Source organism: Micromys minutus, assembly GCF_963924665.1.
Source record: "Micromys minutus genome assembly, chromosome: 3".
NCBI lineage: Eukaryota > Metazoa > Chordata > Mammalia > Rodentia > Muridae > Micromys > Micromys minutus.
In genome coordinates this window covers 59,635,140-59,654,185 of record NC_137972.1, presented here as the reverse complement: position 1 = coordinate 59,654,185, position 19,046 = coordinate 59,635,140, and the positions used below count along the sequence as shown (strand labels likewise).

The following is a 19,046-nucleotide window of genomic DNA, read 5'->3' as shown; positions in this document are numbered from 1 at the left end:
TCTACCAGCCCAGGGATGGCACCACCCACAATGGGCTGGGCCCTCCCCCCTTGATCACTAGTTGAGAAAATGCCTTACAGCTGGATCTCGTGGAGGCATTTCCTCAACTGAGGCTCCTTTCTCTATAATAACTCCAGCTTGTGTCAAGTTGACACAAAACCAGCCAGTACAACGTGCTGTGTATGACAAATGCCTGTGACCCCCCCCCTCTATGGAGGCTAAGCCAAGAGGAAAATGAGTTCAGACACATTCAGGGTTACTTAGCAATAGATCCTGTCTCACTAATAAACAAAAATTAACTAACTATGACTAAATAAATTAATTTAATGGTAGAGTACTTAAATCCTGAAACCAAGATTCTCAGTACTAAAACAAACAAACAAAAAAATACAATTTCAGTCTCACCAATAACACATAAAGAAAAAGGCAGCAATTTAATAAGATACATTAGATTGTAAAGTATACAAAGACTATGAAAGATTGGCTAGAGTAAGTCAACAGATGCTAAATGTTAGGCAATATACTAACAGTGACAATTCAGAATTCAATAGCCTCTAGGCAGCCACCCCTTTTCAAGAACCAAGTCCTGAGAAATTCTTGGGCCTTTTCGCTGAAGCCGCTGAGATCCTACTATTTGGATAAAAAAATCTCTCTCATTATCTCTGGCATCTGAACACTAGGTTTTCAGCTGCTGTCTTGGGAAGGGTTAAGTGCAAGCGGCTGGAGGAAGCACATAACTGCAAGCAGGTTCCAAGAGGAACAAGCTACTCCTCCTTCCCGTTTGCTCTCTTCAGTTTGTGCTTACATTCAAGATGTGATGTTTCTAGTTCCTGCTCCAGCTGCCTATCTCACAGCCATGAAGGACTTTAATCCTCTGGAAACATAATTCAAAATAACTCTTCCTCCTACAAGTTACCTTGGTTATTGTGCTTTATCAAAGCAACAAAAAAGTAACCAATACACTCACCAACCAGAGAAGGCAAACTAAGGAGGTTCATACAACTCCAAAACTCACTCATTCAGACAACAACCACCTATGTCCCTAAGAAACTGTCCAGGGCAGCATAAGCTCTACGTACCGTTCTCAGTCACAGCCAGGGTTTGAGCATCCCCACTCCCACATGCAACATCGATGACCTTTAGTCCTTTGAGTCCAGCCACCAGCATTGGAATGGCCTCATCCTCACTGGAGCCTTGAAACAGATACAACTGTCATTCTCAAACACCTCTCAAAAAAACCAAGCTCCTCCCACCCCGTGATTGTACTCATGTACAGCAGACATACCATGGCCCAAGCGGCCGTAGTTCCCACGGCCCCAGGTATATAGCTCCCCCTCAGCAGTAATGGCTGCACTGTATGTGCTTCCACATGCTATGTGCACTACGTGCTTCCCAGCCTGCTTTCCTGAGAAAGCAGAGATCACCTTGGGCTCCTCCAGAGGCCTGTAGGAGGGAAGGCAACAAACATTATATGTATTTCATAAGAGTTAAAAAATACAAAAAAACAAACAAACAAACAAACAAAAAGCCAAAGAGGGAATGAGAGCACAAGACTTTTTGCCTGTCTATCTCAAACACCAAATATCACTGCTTGCTAAATTGGACTTATACAAAGAACTAAATAAAGCAGTTCTGCTCCTAATGTCCCCAGTCACAATCTATCAGCAATAAACAATGAATGCTGAGACACACTATAACAACATGGCTATACTGCAAAATATTACTGTTAAGTGAAAGTTAGAAATAAACTCCTATGCACTTGACTGTAATCAGTTCTAGAAATGACAAGATGATATCAACAGGGGCCAGAGGGAGAAACCGGGGAATCGCTACAAAGGATACAAAGATAAGCCTGGGAGCAATGGTAACACACTCTCTCTTGATTGTGGTGGTTCCTACACTGAATGAATTTGCTAAAGCCTACCCAATAGTAAATTTGATATGTGTGCGTGTTAGAAAAAGGGGGTGGGGTGGGGGCGGGGGCTCACTGGTTTTACCTCACTTTTCTCAATTTCTTACATTGCAGCTTAGGGGTTATTTCTGACCTCTAAAATAATGCATCATACATATCACTACTTTTTATGTAGACTGAGATTCTTCCCAGAGACTATCTAAAGTAGTGATGCTCCTCTCTCTGCCCTCACAGTATCAACAGGCCATATACACTTTCCAGTCCTTTCCCCACTGACTCAGACACAGTTGGGGTTGGAAAGGTTTCTTACTTGACCTGACTGCTCCACTCCTCACTGATGCTCTGACCTCATGAAGTATGCTTGCCCCAGGAACAGCACACCCAACTAGTGCCAAGATCTTTCTACCAGGGTCCACTTGCAACAACACAATATAAAATGGTTCCACTACTCTGTGGGAACTGGCAGATCTCTCAATTTTACCCGAGTGTTTAAGATAATCATTTCTTGTTTTATTTCTATTCTTTCACGGCAAGCAAAACCTTCAATACGAAAACGTAGGATTGCTTTTTATGCTTGTAAACAAAATATCATGGTTCCAGGGGTCTTATTGGCAGAAGACATGGTACAAGGTGAGCAAAGGGACAATGGGGGGGGGGGGGTTGCTGTATCTAGAAAACATGATGGAAGGTGCAGTTGCTAGCTTTTGGTAATTTTGGCAATCCTCCTACTTGTAGCAAAGTTCTCAAGGAGTCAGTCATCAAGAATGAACACAGGCCAGGGGCAATAGCCCACACCTTTAATCCCAGTAGAGGCAGGCAGTTTCTCTGTGAGTTCAAGAACAGATTGGTCTACGTATTGAGTTTTAGGATAGCCAGAGCTACAAAGTGAGACCCTGTCTTAAGAGAGAAGAGAAGAGGGGAGGGAAGGGGAGGGGAGAGGAGGGGAGGGGAGGGGAGGGGAAGGGAAGGGAAAGGGGAAGAGAAGAGAGAAGAGAGAAGAGAAGAGAAGAGAAGAGAAGAGAAGAGAAGAGAAGAGAAGAGGATTTGTGTTATAACGCCCTCCTTTTCTAAACTCTGCAGTAGACAGATAAAATCACCCCTGACATTTTTCATCCTGTTGTGAACAGAGACAACAGAATCATATCAGCTTCTGAAACATTTACATACGTACACTGTGTCCCCATGGCCCAGCCTTCCACCATCCCCACAGCCCCAGGAGTACACCTCCCCTGTGGCAGCCAAAGCCAGATAGTGGTGACCATCAGAATGGGCAGCAATTTTCACAATGTTTCTGGAGGCAAGACCCTGGACCAGCTGTGGAGCCTAGAAAGGTAAAATCAGGAATAACATTAGTCATTCATAGTAATGGATAATGAACACAAGATGGCTCTCCCATTCATATTCTCCCTGAGGAAACATACTCAAATGGACAGACCAGAAACCTTCAGGACTTCTGAACTGTTCTCCATTCCAGCACCAGGAGAACAGTAAGAATTTTCCAAGTGATCCATAGAAATGACAAGTGCTGGTGTGGGAAGCCCTAGGGCAGGCAGTCTGGATAACACTTTCCTTAAATGAGAGCACACATGGTGCAATGCACCACTATCCTCATCAGACCCCATTCTTTTTCTGTTAACTGCCATACAAATGAAAACGGGTTTACAAAAGGCAATCATGATTAACAGTAGGAATTACCTGATGGAGCTCATGATCTTAAAACTCAGAACCCTGATAATAATCATCATAAGTGAGATAGTGTAACATGACTAATAGTATATAATCAACACCATTGACCAAGAGCACTAGACTGTGTTGTATCTACAGCAGGGACCCCACCACCAAAGGAGGCATGTAGACACACTACACTCAGCACCTACCAGCATGTCACTGTTGTAAGCCTGTGTGTACACACGGCCATTGCGGGACAGGATCAAGAACCGCTTTTCTGCACAGGCAACCTGCATTACCCCCAGACTGGCAAGGCCTTCACACTGGATTGGACCAATCACATTGGCATAGTATTTCCATCCTATTAACCCCCAACCTATGACCTCCTGCAATGATCCCTGTAAGAAAAGAATACATGTAAACGTTTTTTTAGAGTATGAGAGCCCCAGAACTAACACAGAGATACAACATACGATAAAAACAAAACAAGTAAAGGGAGTGATTGAATACATCAAACTAACTCAGAACATTTCACATTATCTCAGTTAAATGGTAAATTCCCTGGGTTATTTGTCCATAATATTTCATTTTAAGAGTATCGTTCAAAAGCTGGCCCTTCAACATACTTTTCAGTGCTCAAATGACATCAGGTTATTTTTATGTCAAAACTGGAGAAAATCGAACACCCAAGCGTAACACTGGGTGAAATGCTTTTATTGGTGACAGGAATGAAGCTTTTGAAAAAATCCTGAAGATAACTAGTCCATGCTGGGTTATCTCACTAATGCTGCAAAGGCACATATGCATGCACACTCAGTGATAAACAGAAACATGTACCAGATCACACACACAGTATTATTTGGGCAGGAAAATTCTGTCAATAATTTAGGTGTCCATTAAAAAGAGAACTATTAAGAAAAAAATGTATTGCCAGGCATGGTAGCCCATGCCATTCATCCTAGCACAGAGAAAAGATTAGGCAGAACGATATGAATTCAAGGCCAAAGCATAGTCAGTGTCAGGTTCCAGGCCAGATAGGGCTACACAGTGAGACACTGTCTAGAATAACACGAATAATAACAGTGCGAGAGAACGTGGTAGACAAGGAGGAAAGAGATCTGACAGGCAGAGCTCAACACATACGCATTAAAACAACTTTTAAGAAATAAGAGACCATCTCTATTTACTGATACAGAAAGATGCCAGTGTGTATCTATTCGGTGAGAAGAAAAAGCTAAAGAAAAAAGAAGCCAAAGAATAACTGTAACGTGCCACCACTATTACTAATATGTCCATTCTAGAGAACAGTGAAAAGTTATAGACCAAGCTCAGCAAAATTAGATCAAGCACGGGAATGCAGGACATGTGGAAGTAAAGAGAGAAAAAAGTGTTAGTGCGCTATCATATTCAATCCTGATTTTGAATCATGTTGAGACAGATGGACAAACAGAAAAATACATAATATACTGTATATAAATAAAATTTATATAAATATTATATATTATATATATGCACACACATGCACTACGTAAAAAACTTGGATTGAAAGCCAGGATTAATCTTCACAATCTTGACAAGAGCACTACCACCCCAAACATTAGTCTTGAGTACAATGGGGAAAATGTCGGGCCATGAAAAGCACCCTGATTCCCATTTGAGCTAAGCCTTAAAACCCCAGTGACCCTGAAGGGATGGTGGGTGTTTCGCCTGACTCCCAGGTAACTAGGCCCCTGTCACTAGCCACAGCCCTCTATAGATTTGTAGCCATCAGTCACATTAGGACAACGCCACAGGTAGAGGATGTGAGGACAGGTCACATAGGTTCAAGACAGAGAGAGAGCTTCATTTTAATGAGGTACCTAAAGGCCTGGAGGCTTAACCAATAAATTTTCCTTTCCAGACACTCCTCCCTGCAAAAGGTGTTTAATCTTAGGCCCACCCTGAGAAGTAAGACACGGTTTTACTCATCCACCTTCCACCATGACAATAAATGTCTTAAAATTATAGCTTGCCTCTTTCCATTGGGATGCACTGTGGGAAGCTATGGAGAAGACCTTCGCCTACAGAGCCACAATCTGATCTTCTGTAGAAGGCCTCTCTGCACTGCCAGCCACAACCACCAACAAGCCAAGCTCAAGCCAAAGATCCCTCTCACAGGACCAGCCAGAACCCCTGGTCCCCTTTAACATCCTCTGCCCCAGGCTAGACCCAGCCCTCAGGGCCCCACTCTCCATTCTCAGCTCTTTCTCTGCATCCAGCCGTGCCTGGGAGCCTGAGAGCCTGAGAACCAGATGGCCCCAACCTCCTTGCAGGCCTGGAGACCGCCTGAGCCAGCTCCACTGTCCCATGCCTCTGACCTTGCTTCCCCACTCCCAGAGCAGTAACCTGTGGCTACCCTACAGCCCAATACCCACCCACAGCAGTGTGGAGTAAGCACAGTCAAACTTCTCCTGCCTCCCCATCCGCCGGGCCCTGTGGAAGAGCAGACATGGAACCCCAATAACCCCAGAGAGAACACTATGATCAGCAGCTGTGTTCATACGTGACGCCTTTGATGGACAGGCACGTCCAGGTTCTTGTTGCACAAGCCAATCAATACTACTACCATACATTTTATTTATGTTATTTATACATTCTACATAGATATGACTGCATTATCATTACATAATTAGCATCATTATACACTAAGTACATCAGTGACAACATTTTTGATTAGAGTGAACTAGGCCATAGGTTTAATTCCCAGCACTAATAAATACAAAAGTAAGCTCTCTGAGGCACCAAATTCAGTCACTAAGCCCTGAGTACTTATCCAGAGCTGATGAAGTTCTGAATAAATTCATTATTGATATGAGCATGTCAAGGAACCAATGCTTCAGATTTATGAAAAAAGAGAATGCCTTCCCTAGCCAGAGCAACATCATCCACAGTGCATACAGAAAGCATGGACTATACTTCTTCCACCCTCCCAGATGTTCACAACCTGGGACTGATAGCTGTGAGACCTCCCACTGAGACCGACGTAACCGTACTCCTATACTACACTTAGACCTTCCCAATATATGAGACCCGTTTCAGGACTATAGGTACCCTCTACTTAAGTGAGCACAGGCCTCACTCTGAACTACAGGAACATTTTAACATTCTAACCACCATTATCAGAAATAGCAAATTTGACACAAACACAGAATGAGAATCTCCAAGAATTCCTAATTATACACCACACAAATAATACTAAGCTGGTTGGAGTTCAGTGTTTGTGATGGTTAGTGTTAATTATCAACCTGGCAGAATCTGGGATGGCCTCTTGATGTGCCCGTAGAGAATTATCTTGCCATTTAAATTGATATGGGAAGGCTCATCTTAACTGTGGGTGGACCTAGTCCCTGTGCAGTGGACTATCCGTGGAAAAGGCAGGCTGAGCATTAGTAAGACTCACTGCTCTCTTGATTACTGGCTGTGAATGCAATGTGACCAGCTGCTTCAAGCTCCTGCTGCCATGTACACTCAAACTGGGAGCTACAATAAGCAACTCTTTCTCCCTTAGGTTGCTTTCTCCCTTTTATTTTGTTTTGTGTGGGTGGGTAGGTGGTTTTTTTTTTTGTTGTTGTTGTTATTGTTTTTTGTTTTTAAGTCACACCAACAAGAAACTAAGACAGTGGTAAAGTACTTGCCTAACATATTCAAGATTTGAAGGATTTTTGTCATCACGAAAGAAAACTGCTCCTCTAGCACATACCTTATGAGATGTTGGAGAGCTACACAGAGGAGGCATACAGGGTGTAGCCAGACGGTCTAAATGAGCCATGACAACAACTGCAGTCTGTCGTAAATCAATGGCAAGTTCATTGTCTTGTGGAAGAGTAAGGTACCTTAGAAAACTCTCATTGGGGCTTAGAGGGCCAGATAAAAGCTAGATTAAGAGAGAAATAAACATAGTCAGAAACAGTGGAAGAAAAATTCCACCATCAACTTATAATCACTATTTATGTTTTGGTATTTAGTTGTGCACTTCCTGTGTTAACTTACTTTAGCCAGAGAACAACAATGTTAATTACACTATACTACATTTTTATATACATGGCATATAAATACACATAATATTGACTGTACAACCACATTTTGTACCATACATGTGCAAACTCCATTTAAACTGTTAATACAGCCATCTGAAATCTGAAGGTCTCCTTAAGATACCTGGGCTAGTATTAAATCTTTGATCCTTCTGCTTCGGCCTACCAAGTAGCTAAGAATGCAGGTCTGTACCACCTGGTCTGGCTGTCGACTCTACCAAAGCCTTATTTTATCTACAATTAGCTTCATATTTCTAATTCTTGTAAAAGCAGAGTCTTATTAACACTTAAGATGTCAACACATAAATCAGGCCAAAGTGATTATGAAACACCTAACTTTACAGAAAAGATAAATAAAGAGCCAAAGTCCTGAGATTTACCAGTATTTGTTTACATTTACACAAAACAGCCTAACACGGCATCTAAAATTCACTCCCAAAACAGTCAAGCAGCTTCTGGGAACACACAAACTCTAAACCACACACACAGAGATTGCCACAGCTGACTCAGCAAAGAAGTCTGCAAAGTCAACATGGCAGGCAGTACAGGTCTCTCCAGAAGGTCAGTGGATCCACACCAAACCATATTTGTCTTTCTAACTCCAAATCTAAAAGCTACCATATGGAAGAATCTCTACAGTATGTATGATACTTTTTTCTATCTAGTCAATACAGTATGTGTGACCTTCCATACCTGTCCCATCTCACTTGCTCCCATCACTAGTAAACAAATACACCCTAAAGATACCTACTCCCATGGAAGTACACATTCTGGCTTACCGAAAATAAAGCTAGTTCTTCAATATTATCAGAATAAGAAAGGGTCGCCTATTCACAAAACCCCAGGAGATACTCACATGCATGTCACTCTCTGTGTGTGGCATGTCCTTACTGCAGATGATGCTCTGAAACCTCTGTAGCAGGGGCAAGAGAGGAGCACTGGTGCCCTGGGCAGACCGCTCGTTGTCAGTTTCCTGTGCCCCACTGTCCCACAGTTGAAGCAACAACAGGATGGCAGACAACATTTGGCTGAAAAGGAAGGATATTGACTCTCTAGTACAAACAAATTCATGTTTTGCCATACCATATCAAAACTAAACAAACATATAATTAAAATTATAGAACAATAATATAAAAAATGCTAAAACTGTGTCATGGAAATAATTCTTGGCAATTAAATCACTGAATTAATGCCAAGAATCAGTTGTCATCTACTAAAAAGCATGAAGATAGCGAAGGCATTGAAGTAGTACTTTCTACATAACACTTCTAGGATCTTAAGTCAATAAATTAATATCTGTTTCAGAAAAACTAAATAAACAACTACTTAGGGAAAAACATCTGAAAAGAAGAGGTCTTAGGACTAGATAAATTAGCCTAAAAAGAAATAAAGACAACAAAACAGATTAGCACAAGAATAAACACAGGGGCCAGGTAGGCAGAGCAAGCCTGCGACAACCCCACTCAGTAACATGCAGCCTAGGCGGTGAGAGCATGCCCAAGCTGACCACCATCGGGGACCACACAACATGTGAGGGCACAGCACTCTGAGGTGGCCCCAAGTGCCACTAAGATGAGCAAGTAAGTAGTGGGATGGTGAAAGAAAGAGAAGCAGAATGGTGTGACAATGAAGAGAGGCAGAACTGGAGACTCAAGGGGAGTGAGGGACCGTCTGAAGTGAGTAGCTGGCGATGCCACCTGAGACCGTAAGGTCCTGGCCCATGCTATAGCTGAGGGCCATGTGTGGGTTCTTGGACCTGCAGCAGAGGGAGTCTGTTACCACCAAAGGCCAGGTGAATATCCCTGGTTAGGACTGCTGCCTAGGGCCATTTTGATGTTTGAGGGCTGTGCAGAGCTGGACCTGCCCCTCAGCAGCCATAACTGTAGTTGGCCCCACCCAAGCAGTACTGGAGAAGTAGCCCAGGTGTACGTAAAAGAGAGCTGGCCCCTATGGCATGATCGAGGGAGAGCTGTCAGGTTGAACAACTCAGCTACCACTCACACTCAGATCTAGGGCTTTGGCCCACCCCAACAGTTACCCCATCTATGAACTGCTGAAGGGGTCGGTCTTGCAGATCCAAAGACACAGGTTCTCCATGACAAGGAGCAAGAGCAGCATATCTAGAAGAGTTCTGGTGAGGATCCAGTACTGATAATGTAGTAAGGCCTTGAACCAGACAGTGACTCACTGCAATAATCACTGGCAAGAAAAGCTGTTTGGATATATATACTGTGACATATCACAAGGACAAAGAAGTAAGTGGCATCAGAGTCGGTGATGTGAAATTCACAAAAGAAAAAAGATATCAATAAAAAGTTTACTTTAAAAAAAAAAAAAGAATAAGCACAGGGTCCTGGGATGAAGGTCTACCCAGAGCACCACAAATTGCTCCAACCACAAATAGTTAGGTGGAATTCCACAACACAGCAGGTTTTTCAGATACACAACCTTCCCCTGAGGTGACCTGAGCCTTAACTCACCTAAGTGTGCCTCTCTGGACAGCCAACTCCAGTAGAATGGCCAAAGCCAAGTGCTGGTCTTGTAGAGGAACTCCTCCTGGCCCCTTGGTCCCTGGTGTTCCATGAACGTCCCTGAAATGACAGCAAGAGGAAGGCTAGGCAACATCAGAAAAAGCAGAAACTTTTAAATCATACCAACACACTAATTATATTCACTCTTCCAACCAAGTACAAAGGCAAAAATGTACTTGCATGTGTGTGTGTGTGTATGTGTGTCATATGTGTATGTGTGTCATGTGTGTACTGATGAAGTCTTTGACATAGAAATTTTAAAGCTAAAGCCCTGAAAATAGCCTCAGATTTAATTTTAAAATTTCAGTGTAACATATAAAGTCTTTTCTTCTGAATTTTAGGTTTAGGAAATTTGTTATTTATTACTGAGTAACAGTTCAAATATTTCACTGATTTGCAATATAAATATCCATCAATGTATCTTTAGATCTCCTGGTAAGCTTAAAAATTCTCTAACTTCTATGGGAAAGCTACTATATCTTGTTCAAATTGTAAAAAAAAAAAAAAAAAATGGGTAAACACACATCCACCTACATCCTCCTTTCTTCCCTTCTTTACTTTTCTTGAGACAGGCTCAAATGCAGCCCAGGCTGGCTTCAGACTATTATGTAGCTAGGGATTACCTTGAACTTCTAATCCTTCTGAGTCCATCTAGTACCTCAAGTACTAGGATTATAACCCTGTGTAACCCTGTCCAGGCTATGGGGTAAGGGGCATGGGAAGCAGGGACTAGTGTGCCAGTCAAAGGACTCTACCGACCGAGTACAGCCTAGCTGGTTAGAGACCCCCACTCACTTCGGTGCAATGATGCATATGATTTTGTGCTTTAGAAACATAAACATAGTTGTATCTTTTGGTGTAATATATCTACATTCATGTTTTTTAAAACTACATCTTTAGTAGGTGAGAAATAGAGCTTAGTGATAAGAGCCTAACACCTAGTATGTCCATGGCTTAACATTCAGTCCTACACGCTGAAGAAAGCACCCTCCATTAATAAAGATCTTTCACTTGCTCTTTCCCTTATCTTTCCTCCCTTCCAGTCTTTCTCTTTTTGCCATGTGTGTGTGTGTGTGTGTGTGTGTGTGTGTGTGTGTGTGTGTGTGCAGGGGACCACCAGGTTGTCTAGGACTACCAAGTTGTATAAGGTAGGGTGCAGCTGCTCAGACCAAGTCAGATGGGATAAGTCAATACTCCCATTCTGATCACAGTCATATAAAAAATATAAAAAGTGTAGCTAGCTGTATGCTACAGTTTGGATCATGAATACCCTCCAAACACCCAAGTATTAGCTGGCTAGTCCCAAATCTATGGCACTATGGAGAAACGGCAGAACATTTAGTACACAGAGCAGGGTACAAAAGTTGGTCATTGCTGGTGCACTCTGGAAGGAAATAAAACTCTGGTATCTCCTCTTTCTTTGCTTATTGGCTGCCATGAACTGAACAGACTCTTTTATGGTGAGCTGTGTTGATACAGGTCCAAAGCAACAGGGCCAAGTAAACACAGACTGGAGCCTTTAAAACAATCAGTGAAAACCTTTCTCCTTTCAGTTGGTTGTCCAAGGTTTTTGTTAGTGTACTAGTGAAAAATAGGTTCATAGGTTTTCCCGTAGAGAGAAACACAGCTGTCTATGCTCAACAACTGTTCTACTACTGAGCTACATCCCCAGCACTTGTCAGAATCTTTTGTTTGAGTAGACATATATTCATATATTATCTACCAAGACTTCAAGGTAAACACCATCAATCCCTCATAACAGTGGTTCCTCATTACTACTAAGAGGCTCACAAGAAGTGCTCAGTTCAGAAGGATGGATGGATGGATGAATAGATGGATAGATAGATGGATGGTCAATCAAATACTTCCAAAAACCAATAAATAACAAAAAAACAACTGATATTTTCTATCACATTGAATATGACAGCATCTTGGGTCAAGTCACAATAATCATGAATTAGATCATCTAAAAAGCTGAGAATAGACAAGAGAACTGGCTCAGTGAGTAAGGGCACTTGCTGCAAAAGACTGACTTACCTGAGTTCAATGCCTAGGCCACACATGGTAGAAGAAGAGGCCTTCTGACTTCTATACATTCACTGTGACACATGCACCTATACATACACAACTCTCTCTCTCTCCCACATACACACACACAAGACACACACACACATACACATAAATACCTCACACACAAAATAAACTGTATAAAAACAATTTTAATGTGAATACAAGTTCTTGAAAGTATGCTGAAAACAGCAGCAAAATCTAGACATCAATATGATATGATATATGATATGATATGAATATAAGATGGGAATGAGACTCAAGCTTACTAGAGGTATTCCATAGAAATGCAAGGAAAGTACAAACTCACCCAGTCACGACAGACCTGAGGAACCTTGTTGCTCTCTCTACCACCTCCAACCACACAGAGGATACTGTGCTCTCATCAAAGAGGGACGCTTCAGGAAGAGCTCGAAGGGCATCCAGCGACTCCTGCAAGAGCTCACTGCAGAGGTCCGCATCCTCACCTGAGCAATACAGTGAGTCAGAGGAGGCTGCTCACCCTTAGGGACTACTGACATATGAAGTTCCAGTCACTCCCATTGAGGCTCCAAACCCTCAGGTGAAAACATACACATGCAATTCTTCATTCAACAGGCCAAACTCTAACATACCTGTTGGAATTCCATTCACCTTTGATGTCTCTCGCATAAACAATGAAGATTGAGCATCTCTTAAATGAAATGTTGGGTGTCAGAAGTGACTCTGTCTGTCTGTCTCTGTGAGTGAGTGTGTGAGTGTGTGTGTGTCACTTGAGAAGGGGACTCAAGTCTAATTTCACTTCATGCATATCTTATACAGAGAACCTGGAGGAAATCTTATAGACTATCATTAGTGTGACTGCATTATTGCAGCAACATATCACATGAGGCTGAGTGAGGGACGCTCCACTTGTGAGATCAAGGATCAAAAGACTTTGGAGCACATCAGACTGCATATTTTCATATTATGGGTGCTCAACTGATAACTTCTTACTAAAGTGTTCATTCCATCGTGAAGGAGGTGAGCTGGTGTTGTAATAAATGAATACTGTCTTAAAACAAAGACCTGAAAATTTAAAGAGTCCCTATAGCCTCTTCTCTTATAAAACAAAGAACTTAAGGTAAAGAGAACAAAGACGTTTACACCCCTGAGATGGTCTCAGGACCTGGGAGTACAGCTGGTAGGTGGCCAACAAGAAACTTGAGGTGGCAGACTTGCTCAGGGAACCCAAGACTTCTGCTCGATGAAGGAAACAGAATGGCACACTATACACGTACCTGAACGCCAGGCCCTCCGTAAGAAAGCAAAGGCGAATGAGAGTGCAGCTCGGGATCCGACTCTGGCAAGTCCTTCCACCCCTCTGCCTGTGGGACGAGCACTACAAATAAACACATCGGCTATAACAACTGGCCAGGCAGAGAAACATGAAAATAGTAAAATAAAATAAAGCAAGACCAGGGTATGACCTGTGGTCTTCTTTAGCTATCAGGGTCCTTTGTGGATGTTAGTGTGGATAGAATATCTTTGGTAAAGGAAGTTTCTCTGTGGGGACTTGAATACTGCAGAGGAGGCTCTGTGCAGTCATCCATGAGGGCCTCAATAGTGTAGGGGATGCTGTATGAACATCTATGAGTGGCTAATAAGGGGGAACAACTATTTGCTGCTTCCAGAGGAGGCACTGGATGCCAGGAACACAGAAATATATTTCTGAATGAGAAATGTAAGTATTATAAAATACTTTAAAGCTATGTACTTATATTAAATCTGATTCTGTGAAACCATGAATCTCAGCTCTCCTCAAGACAATCAGAATCTCCTGACCCCAAGAAAGAACCTATAACCCTAAGCCAGTATTAAAAAAACAATAATAGCCTCTCTGGAGAGGGTGGGTGAACATCCTCATAGAAGGGGGTTGGAGGGGATAAGATGGGGGATATGGAAGGGAATCTAGGAAAGGGAATTTACATGTGGAATATAAATAAAATTTATCAAATAAAAAACTAGCCTCTTTTTTTCCTTACTATTGTTTCATGTGACTATGTGTGCATTTTAATTTTAAAAATTCCTTCAACCAAAAAAAAAAAATTCCAATTATGCTTAAGTCAACAGAGCATTTAAAACAATTATATATCTTACATTAATATGACAACACACAAATGTACTTAAGATCTCTAAGCATCAACTACTCATATATACAGAGCTCTCAGAACCACATAGAGCAGTGGGCCACTGCCTATGTGATTAGAAAATGAAAAACTAGGCCCCAACATGATTTAGTGATATGTAAGGTAAAGACATTGGGTCTGGCTTTCAGTCTGACTTTGTGTCAGTCTTTTTGACTGGGCAGGTAATGATTGATATTGGTCATAGGTACTACAGTAGAGAGGGAGGCCCACCAAGATGCTAAGGTTTTAATTTCTGAAGGAGCAGAGGGGTTCAGCCTTTTTGAAAAAAGAGTGACCCTGACTAGCTCACTCCAGTTACTTTTATTCAGTAATTAAACAAAATTAAACTGGGGCTGGGAAAGGTTTTAGCTTACCAAAGTTATCTTGCCCTTGCTGCCCAGGAGAGCAGACAACCCACACAAATCCCAGTTCCTTTTGACCATGACTAGCCATAATCAACAGTAAGAAGGCCAAGGTTGCCAGGAGAGTCTTAGGACCAAGGTTTGTGCAGCTGCAAGCTCTCACATAACACCAAGTGCATACTTTCCAGGGAGCCTACGGTTCTTCAAGGTTCAAACAGTCTGAAAACAATTTCTTACCTCTGTTGAATGACCCAAACATAGCAAAGGCCTTACCAAGACATTTTACTCACAGCCAGACACAAAGGCTCTGCTATGTATATCACTACGCCAACTATTTTCAAGTGGAAATAAACCCCGGAGGTCCCTTGGTACAGTTAACATAAAAACTTACTCTAAATATAACAACATGATTTTGATGTGATATGGGGGAGGAGGGAGGATAGGAGAAGGGAGGTGAGAGGACAGAGGAGAGGGAAAAGAAAGCAGAATAGAGATGAGGGGAGGGGGAGCCCAATGAAGCTATGATTAATGTTTGTCTGCAAGATGGATGAGGGTCCCCCACACTTCCTGCTGCGTTCACTACACAACTCTCATGTGCATTCCAGGGAGTGAAAGGCACTACCACAACCAAAGAGACAAGCTCCGAACCATGTAAAACAAGAGTTACCCTGACTGTTCTTCAGTTGACAAGAATTTTCAGTTACATTTAGAAAAAAAATACAATTTTACATGATAATACCATGGGGGAAATATGCTGATACATTAATAAATATCCACAAATTAATGTCTAGGGGCATCTTTAGTAATAAAGAAACTGTCTTTTAAAAAAAAAAAAGAGCCAGAACTTACATGGAAATGGCAAAAGGGTTCTTTCATTTTTATTCTTACCTTTTCTTCTCCGTGGGAGGCACAGAAATGCTGCTGCTTTTCCACTTAACTTTGACATTCTCCTGAAAAACAGTTCTGTTCAAGGCAATGAAATAGCGCTCGAGGATCACCAGCCTCTGCTTCAGCCTCAATGCTGACAGTGTAGTGGTAGCTGACTGGACAGCCAGGGATTGCTGTTCTTTCACCAGCACAGAAAGACACTCCTTCAGTTCATTCACATCTGAAACACACGGTAAGGAAACACTCTGACTTGTCAGTATCCTGAGCATAGTTGTCAATGTCCTGAGCAATTAATTAGATGACAATAGGAAGCACCTAAGTATGCCATACTACCCACAGCACTAAACACTGTGCACATAGTGGCTGGCAGTTCTGTATGTCCACATAGGAAACTCAGGCAGAGAGGTTAAAGAACTTGACTAAATTCCACAGAGGGAGTACATAGCACAGAGCATGGATAGCTTTTGGGCTCCACTGTACATTGATTCTCTGTAATCACCATGTCCAAGTTGCTGATACAAACCTGAAGGGCTTAGCAATGCACAAGGCCCTGGGCTCAAGGCTTAGCCCAAACGAATAAACAAATCCTCCAAACTATAAAGGCAAACTTCTCAATAGTCCACTTCCTACAGAAAAACCTCTAACTGCCTTGCTATGCAACTAAGATCAAAAAACACAGGGTTTCTCATCGGCCTGGACCATACTAAGTACATTAGGTTGGCTTACCAGCAAGCCCCGAGGATTTGCCTGTTTCTTCTTCCTCAGTGCTAGGGTTTACAAGTGGGAGCCACCTTAGTTGTTCTACATGTATGCTGTAGATAGGTCTCCCCAAACCCAAAAGTAATATTGCAATACATTGAGTATGAATAACGTATGAATAAAATACATTACTGAACTATTTTACTAGAAGATATAAGAAGTCAGGTTGTATGATAAATGCTTAAGCTATTCACTCTAGTGGATGTTTGAGTTTTTTTCACCAAAGTTTTTTGGTTGTTTTTAGTTTTGGGTTTTATTAAGTAGCTATAAGACAATCACATGAACAAAATAACTTAAAAAATCCTGGCCTATCAACTAAGTTACCTGATACTGCAAAATATTACAGCTGTAAATTAAATTACCTGTCACCAACCACCATGCTACAATTGCTCCTGTGTTTATCTCCTGTCTTTACTACAACAGTCCCACCCTCCAAGACCCAGACCCAACAAGCAATCACAAAGCCACATCCAACCTCCCTTGAATGGAAGATGTCAGTTTTCTGGCTACCCATCATTTGAGCATGCTTTCCATAGAAAGCAGAGTTCTTAAAAAGCACTGGAGAGTACATCTTGTCACTTCCCAAGACTCAGCGGCATTCCTGGCCAACAGGCACTACAGGTGGAATGCCAGGCCTGCATACTGGCAACCTAAAACTAAAATGCCTAAGAGCTGACAGTCATGGAAAACAAGATGAGTAACACCCTGAAATCTATATTGGTCTCAAGGTGGAAAATCAGAATTTCTACATAATAGAAATACATAGTACTTCTGCTCTTGGGGTGGATGGTGTTTAGACCTCCACCTGATTTCCTTATTGGCTAAACTTATTCCCCCATCACCAGTCTATAAGGTTCCTCATCAGCATTTGTCATTTGTCTTCTTAATGATATGCATTCTGCCTGTGGGTAAGATGGAATCTCAATGTTTTAATATATTTCTCTTCTGCCACTGTGAAAAAAATATCCTAAAAGTTCATGTACCTAATTACTGAGTTTTAAAAATGCATGAAGTAAAGCCTGAAGAGCTGAAAGTCCACAACTAACACTAAAGGCTTCAATACTCCTAGTACAGAAGAGAAGAGAAGCAGTCAAGACTTCAATTCTCTTGCCACAACAGAGACACTAGAAAAACAAAGGAGACAGAGAACAAGGCCTAGTCAAAGGAGTATAAGGGAAACTTCAGGCATATGCTAAAGAAGCCATGCTTCACGCTGACTACTGTCAGCAAGCACATCTGAGACCCACAGTGTATGAACAGAACCTGTAATTCTACATATAAAATGGAAGCACTGCACACCCTATGTGCCCTCCACTGTATGAGGAGGCCACACATGTCAGTGCAACACCTCATGCACTGGGCCAGAAAGCAGGTGTCTAAGACAAAATGGTCTAAAACCATCCCACAGTTCTCCCTGTTCTGCTTGTGTTATCTCATTACCTACTTCCTTCACACTAGAAAGCAATAGAGTGCCAACACATGCCAGCATGGAGAGTTAATGCAGTCTTATATATTAGTGCAATTCATCGCCCAGTAAGGTACAGAACAAGTAGGAAAATCTCAATGTCCATCAACAGATAAACAGATAATCAAAATGTGGTGTGTATACACAACAGGAGTTATACTCAGTCATAAGGAAAAATGAAATAATGAAGTTTGAAGGAAAATAGATGGATCTGCAAAGTATATATATATATATACATATATATATATAAAGTATGGTGACACAAACCCAGACAAAAATTGTATGCCCTCCATAAGGACCAGAAGCTATAATGCATATATGTATGCATATAAACAGCTATAAGTGTTGGTAAAGCCCCTCCCCGCACAAAATATAAAGGAGACTACAAAGGAAGGCACAGTAAGAGACAAGGGAGGACAAGGGTGGGTAAAAGAACACATGGGACATGAAAGATGATAGAGATGGTCTCGTACAAGGAGAAGTTGAGAAGAAGCAGATCAATACAACATACTTTGTTTGAAAATGCCATAATGATATCTAAGACCTTCTATGCTAACCTTAATTTTTTAAAGTAATACCAGCAAAGAACACTTGGACAATATAACTAACTGACTCCATTAAGACTCATACAATAAGGCCTGTGTTGTAATTTAGTGAGGAGCTACCTAACATGTACAGCCTGGTTTCCATCCTCAGAACTGTAAAGCACAAAAATGAGCCATATATAACACAAGACTCAGAAAATCAGAAAGAAATTAAATTATACAAAATGTTTTATTAACCAACAAAATTAAATTAGCTTATAAGAGATACTGGGATCAAGCCCCAACACAAATGAAAACAAATTTTGAAACAAAAATGCATTAGATATTTGAAATATTTAAATTGAATATAATAAAGGAAGACCAAAGAAGAAAAGTATAAATTTTACTTGCTTAGATAAAAAGAAGAGATGAATTTAGAAATGTTTAAAAAATACATATAACTAAAAAACTTTAAAAAATATATTTTCATGAACAAAGTCTTGAATAAATATTTCTCCAAAGAACATTTACCGATCAGTAGGCACACTGAAAAGAATGCGCAGCAACACTAAATATGAACACAAAGCAGTAACACTCCATCTCACACTAACTGGGTGGATATTATCAAAAGAAAAATAACAGGTGTTACC

The 19,046-nt window shown here is 41.4% G+C and overlaps 1 protein-coding gene across 2 annotated transcripts in view; it reads right to left on the bottom strand.

Moving 5' to 3' along the window:
• The window catches only part of HERC2 (HECT and RLD domain containing E3 ubiquitin protein ligase 2), a 162,655-nt gene that overhangs the window by 122,246 nt on the left and 21,363 nt on the right, over positions 1-19,046 (bottom strand). For both annotated transcript variants that reach the window (XM_080914641.1, XM_080914642.1), the window contains exons 5-14: positions 15,649-15,868; positions 13,511-13,611; positions 12,562-12,718; positions 10,134-10,244; positions 8,510-8,681; positions 7,320-7,493; positions 3,790-3,978; positions 3,084-3,235; positions 1,286-1,443; positions 1,080-1,193 (exon numbers count right to left, since the gene is read on the bottom strand). In XM_080914641.1, coding sequence (XP_080770767.1) covers positions 1,080-1,193; positions 1,286-1,443; positions 3,084-3,235; positions 3,790-3,978; positions 7,320-7,493; positions 8,510-8,681; positions 10,134-10,244; positions 12,562-12,718; positions 13,511-13,611; positions 15,649-15,868 — 1,548 coding nt within the window. The remainder of the gene's footprint in view (positions 1-1,079; positions 1,194-1,285; positions 1,444-3,083; positions 3,236-3,789; positions 3,979-7,319; positions 7,494-8,509; positions 8,682-10,133; positions 10,245-12,561; positions 12,719-13,510; positions 13,612-15,648; positions 15,869-19,046) is intronic.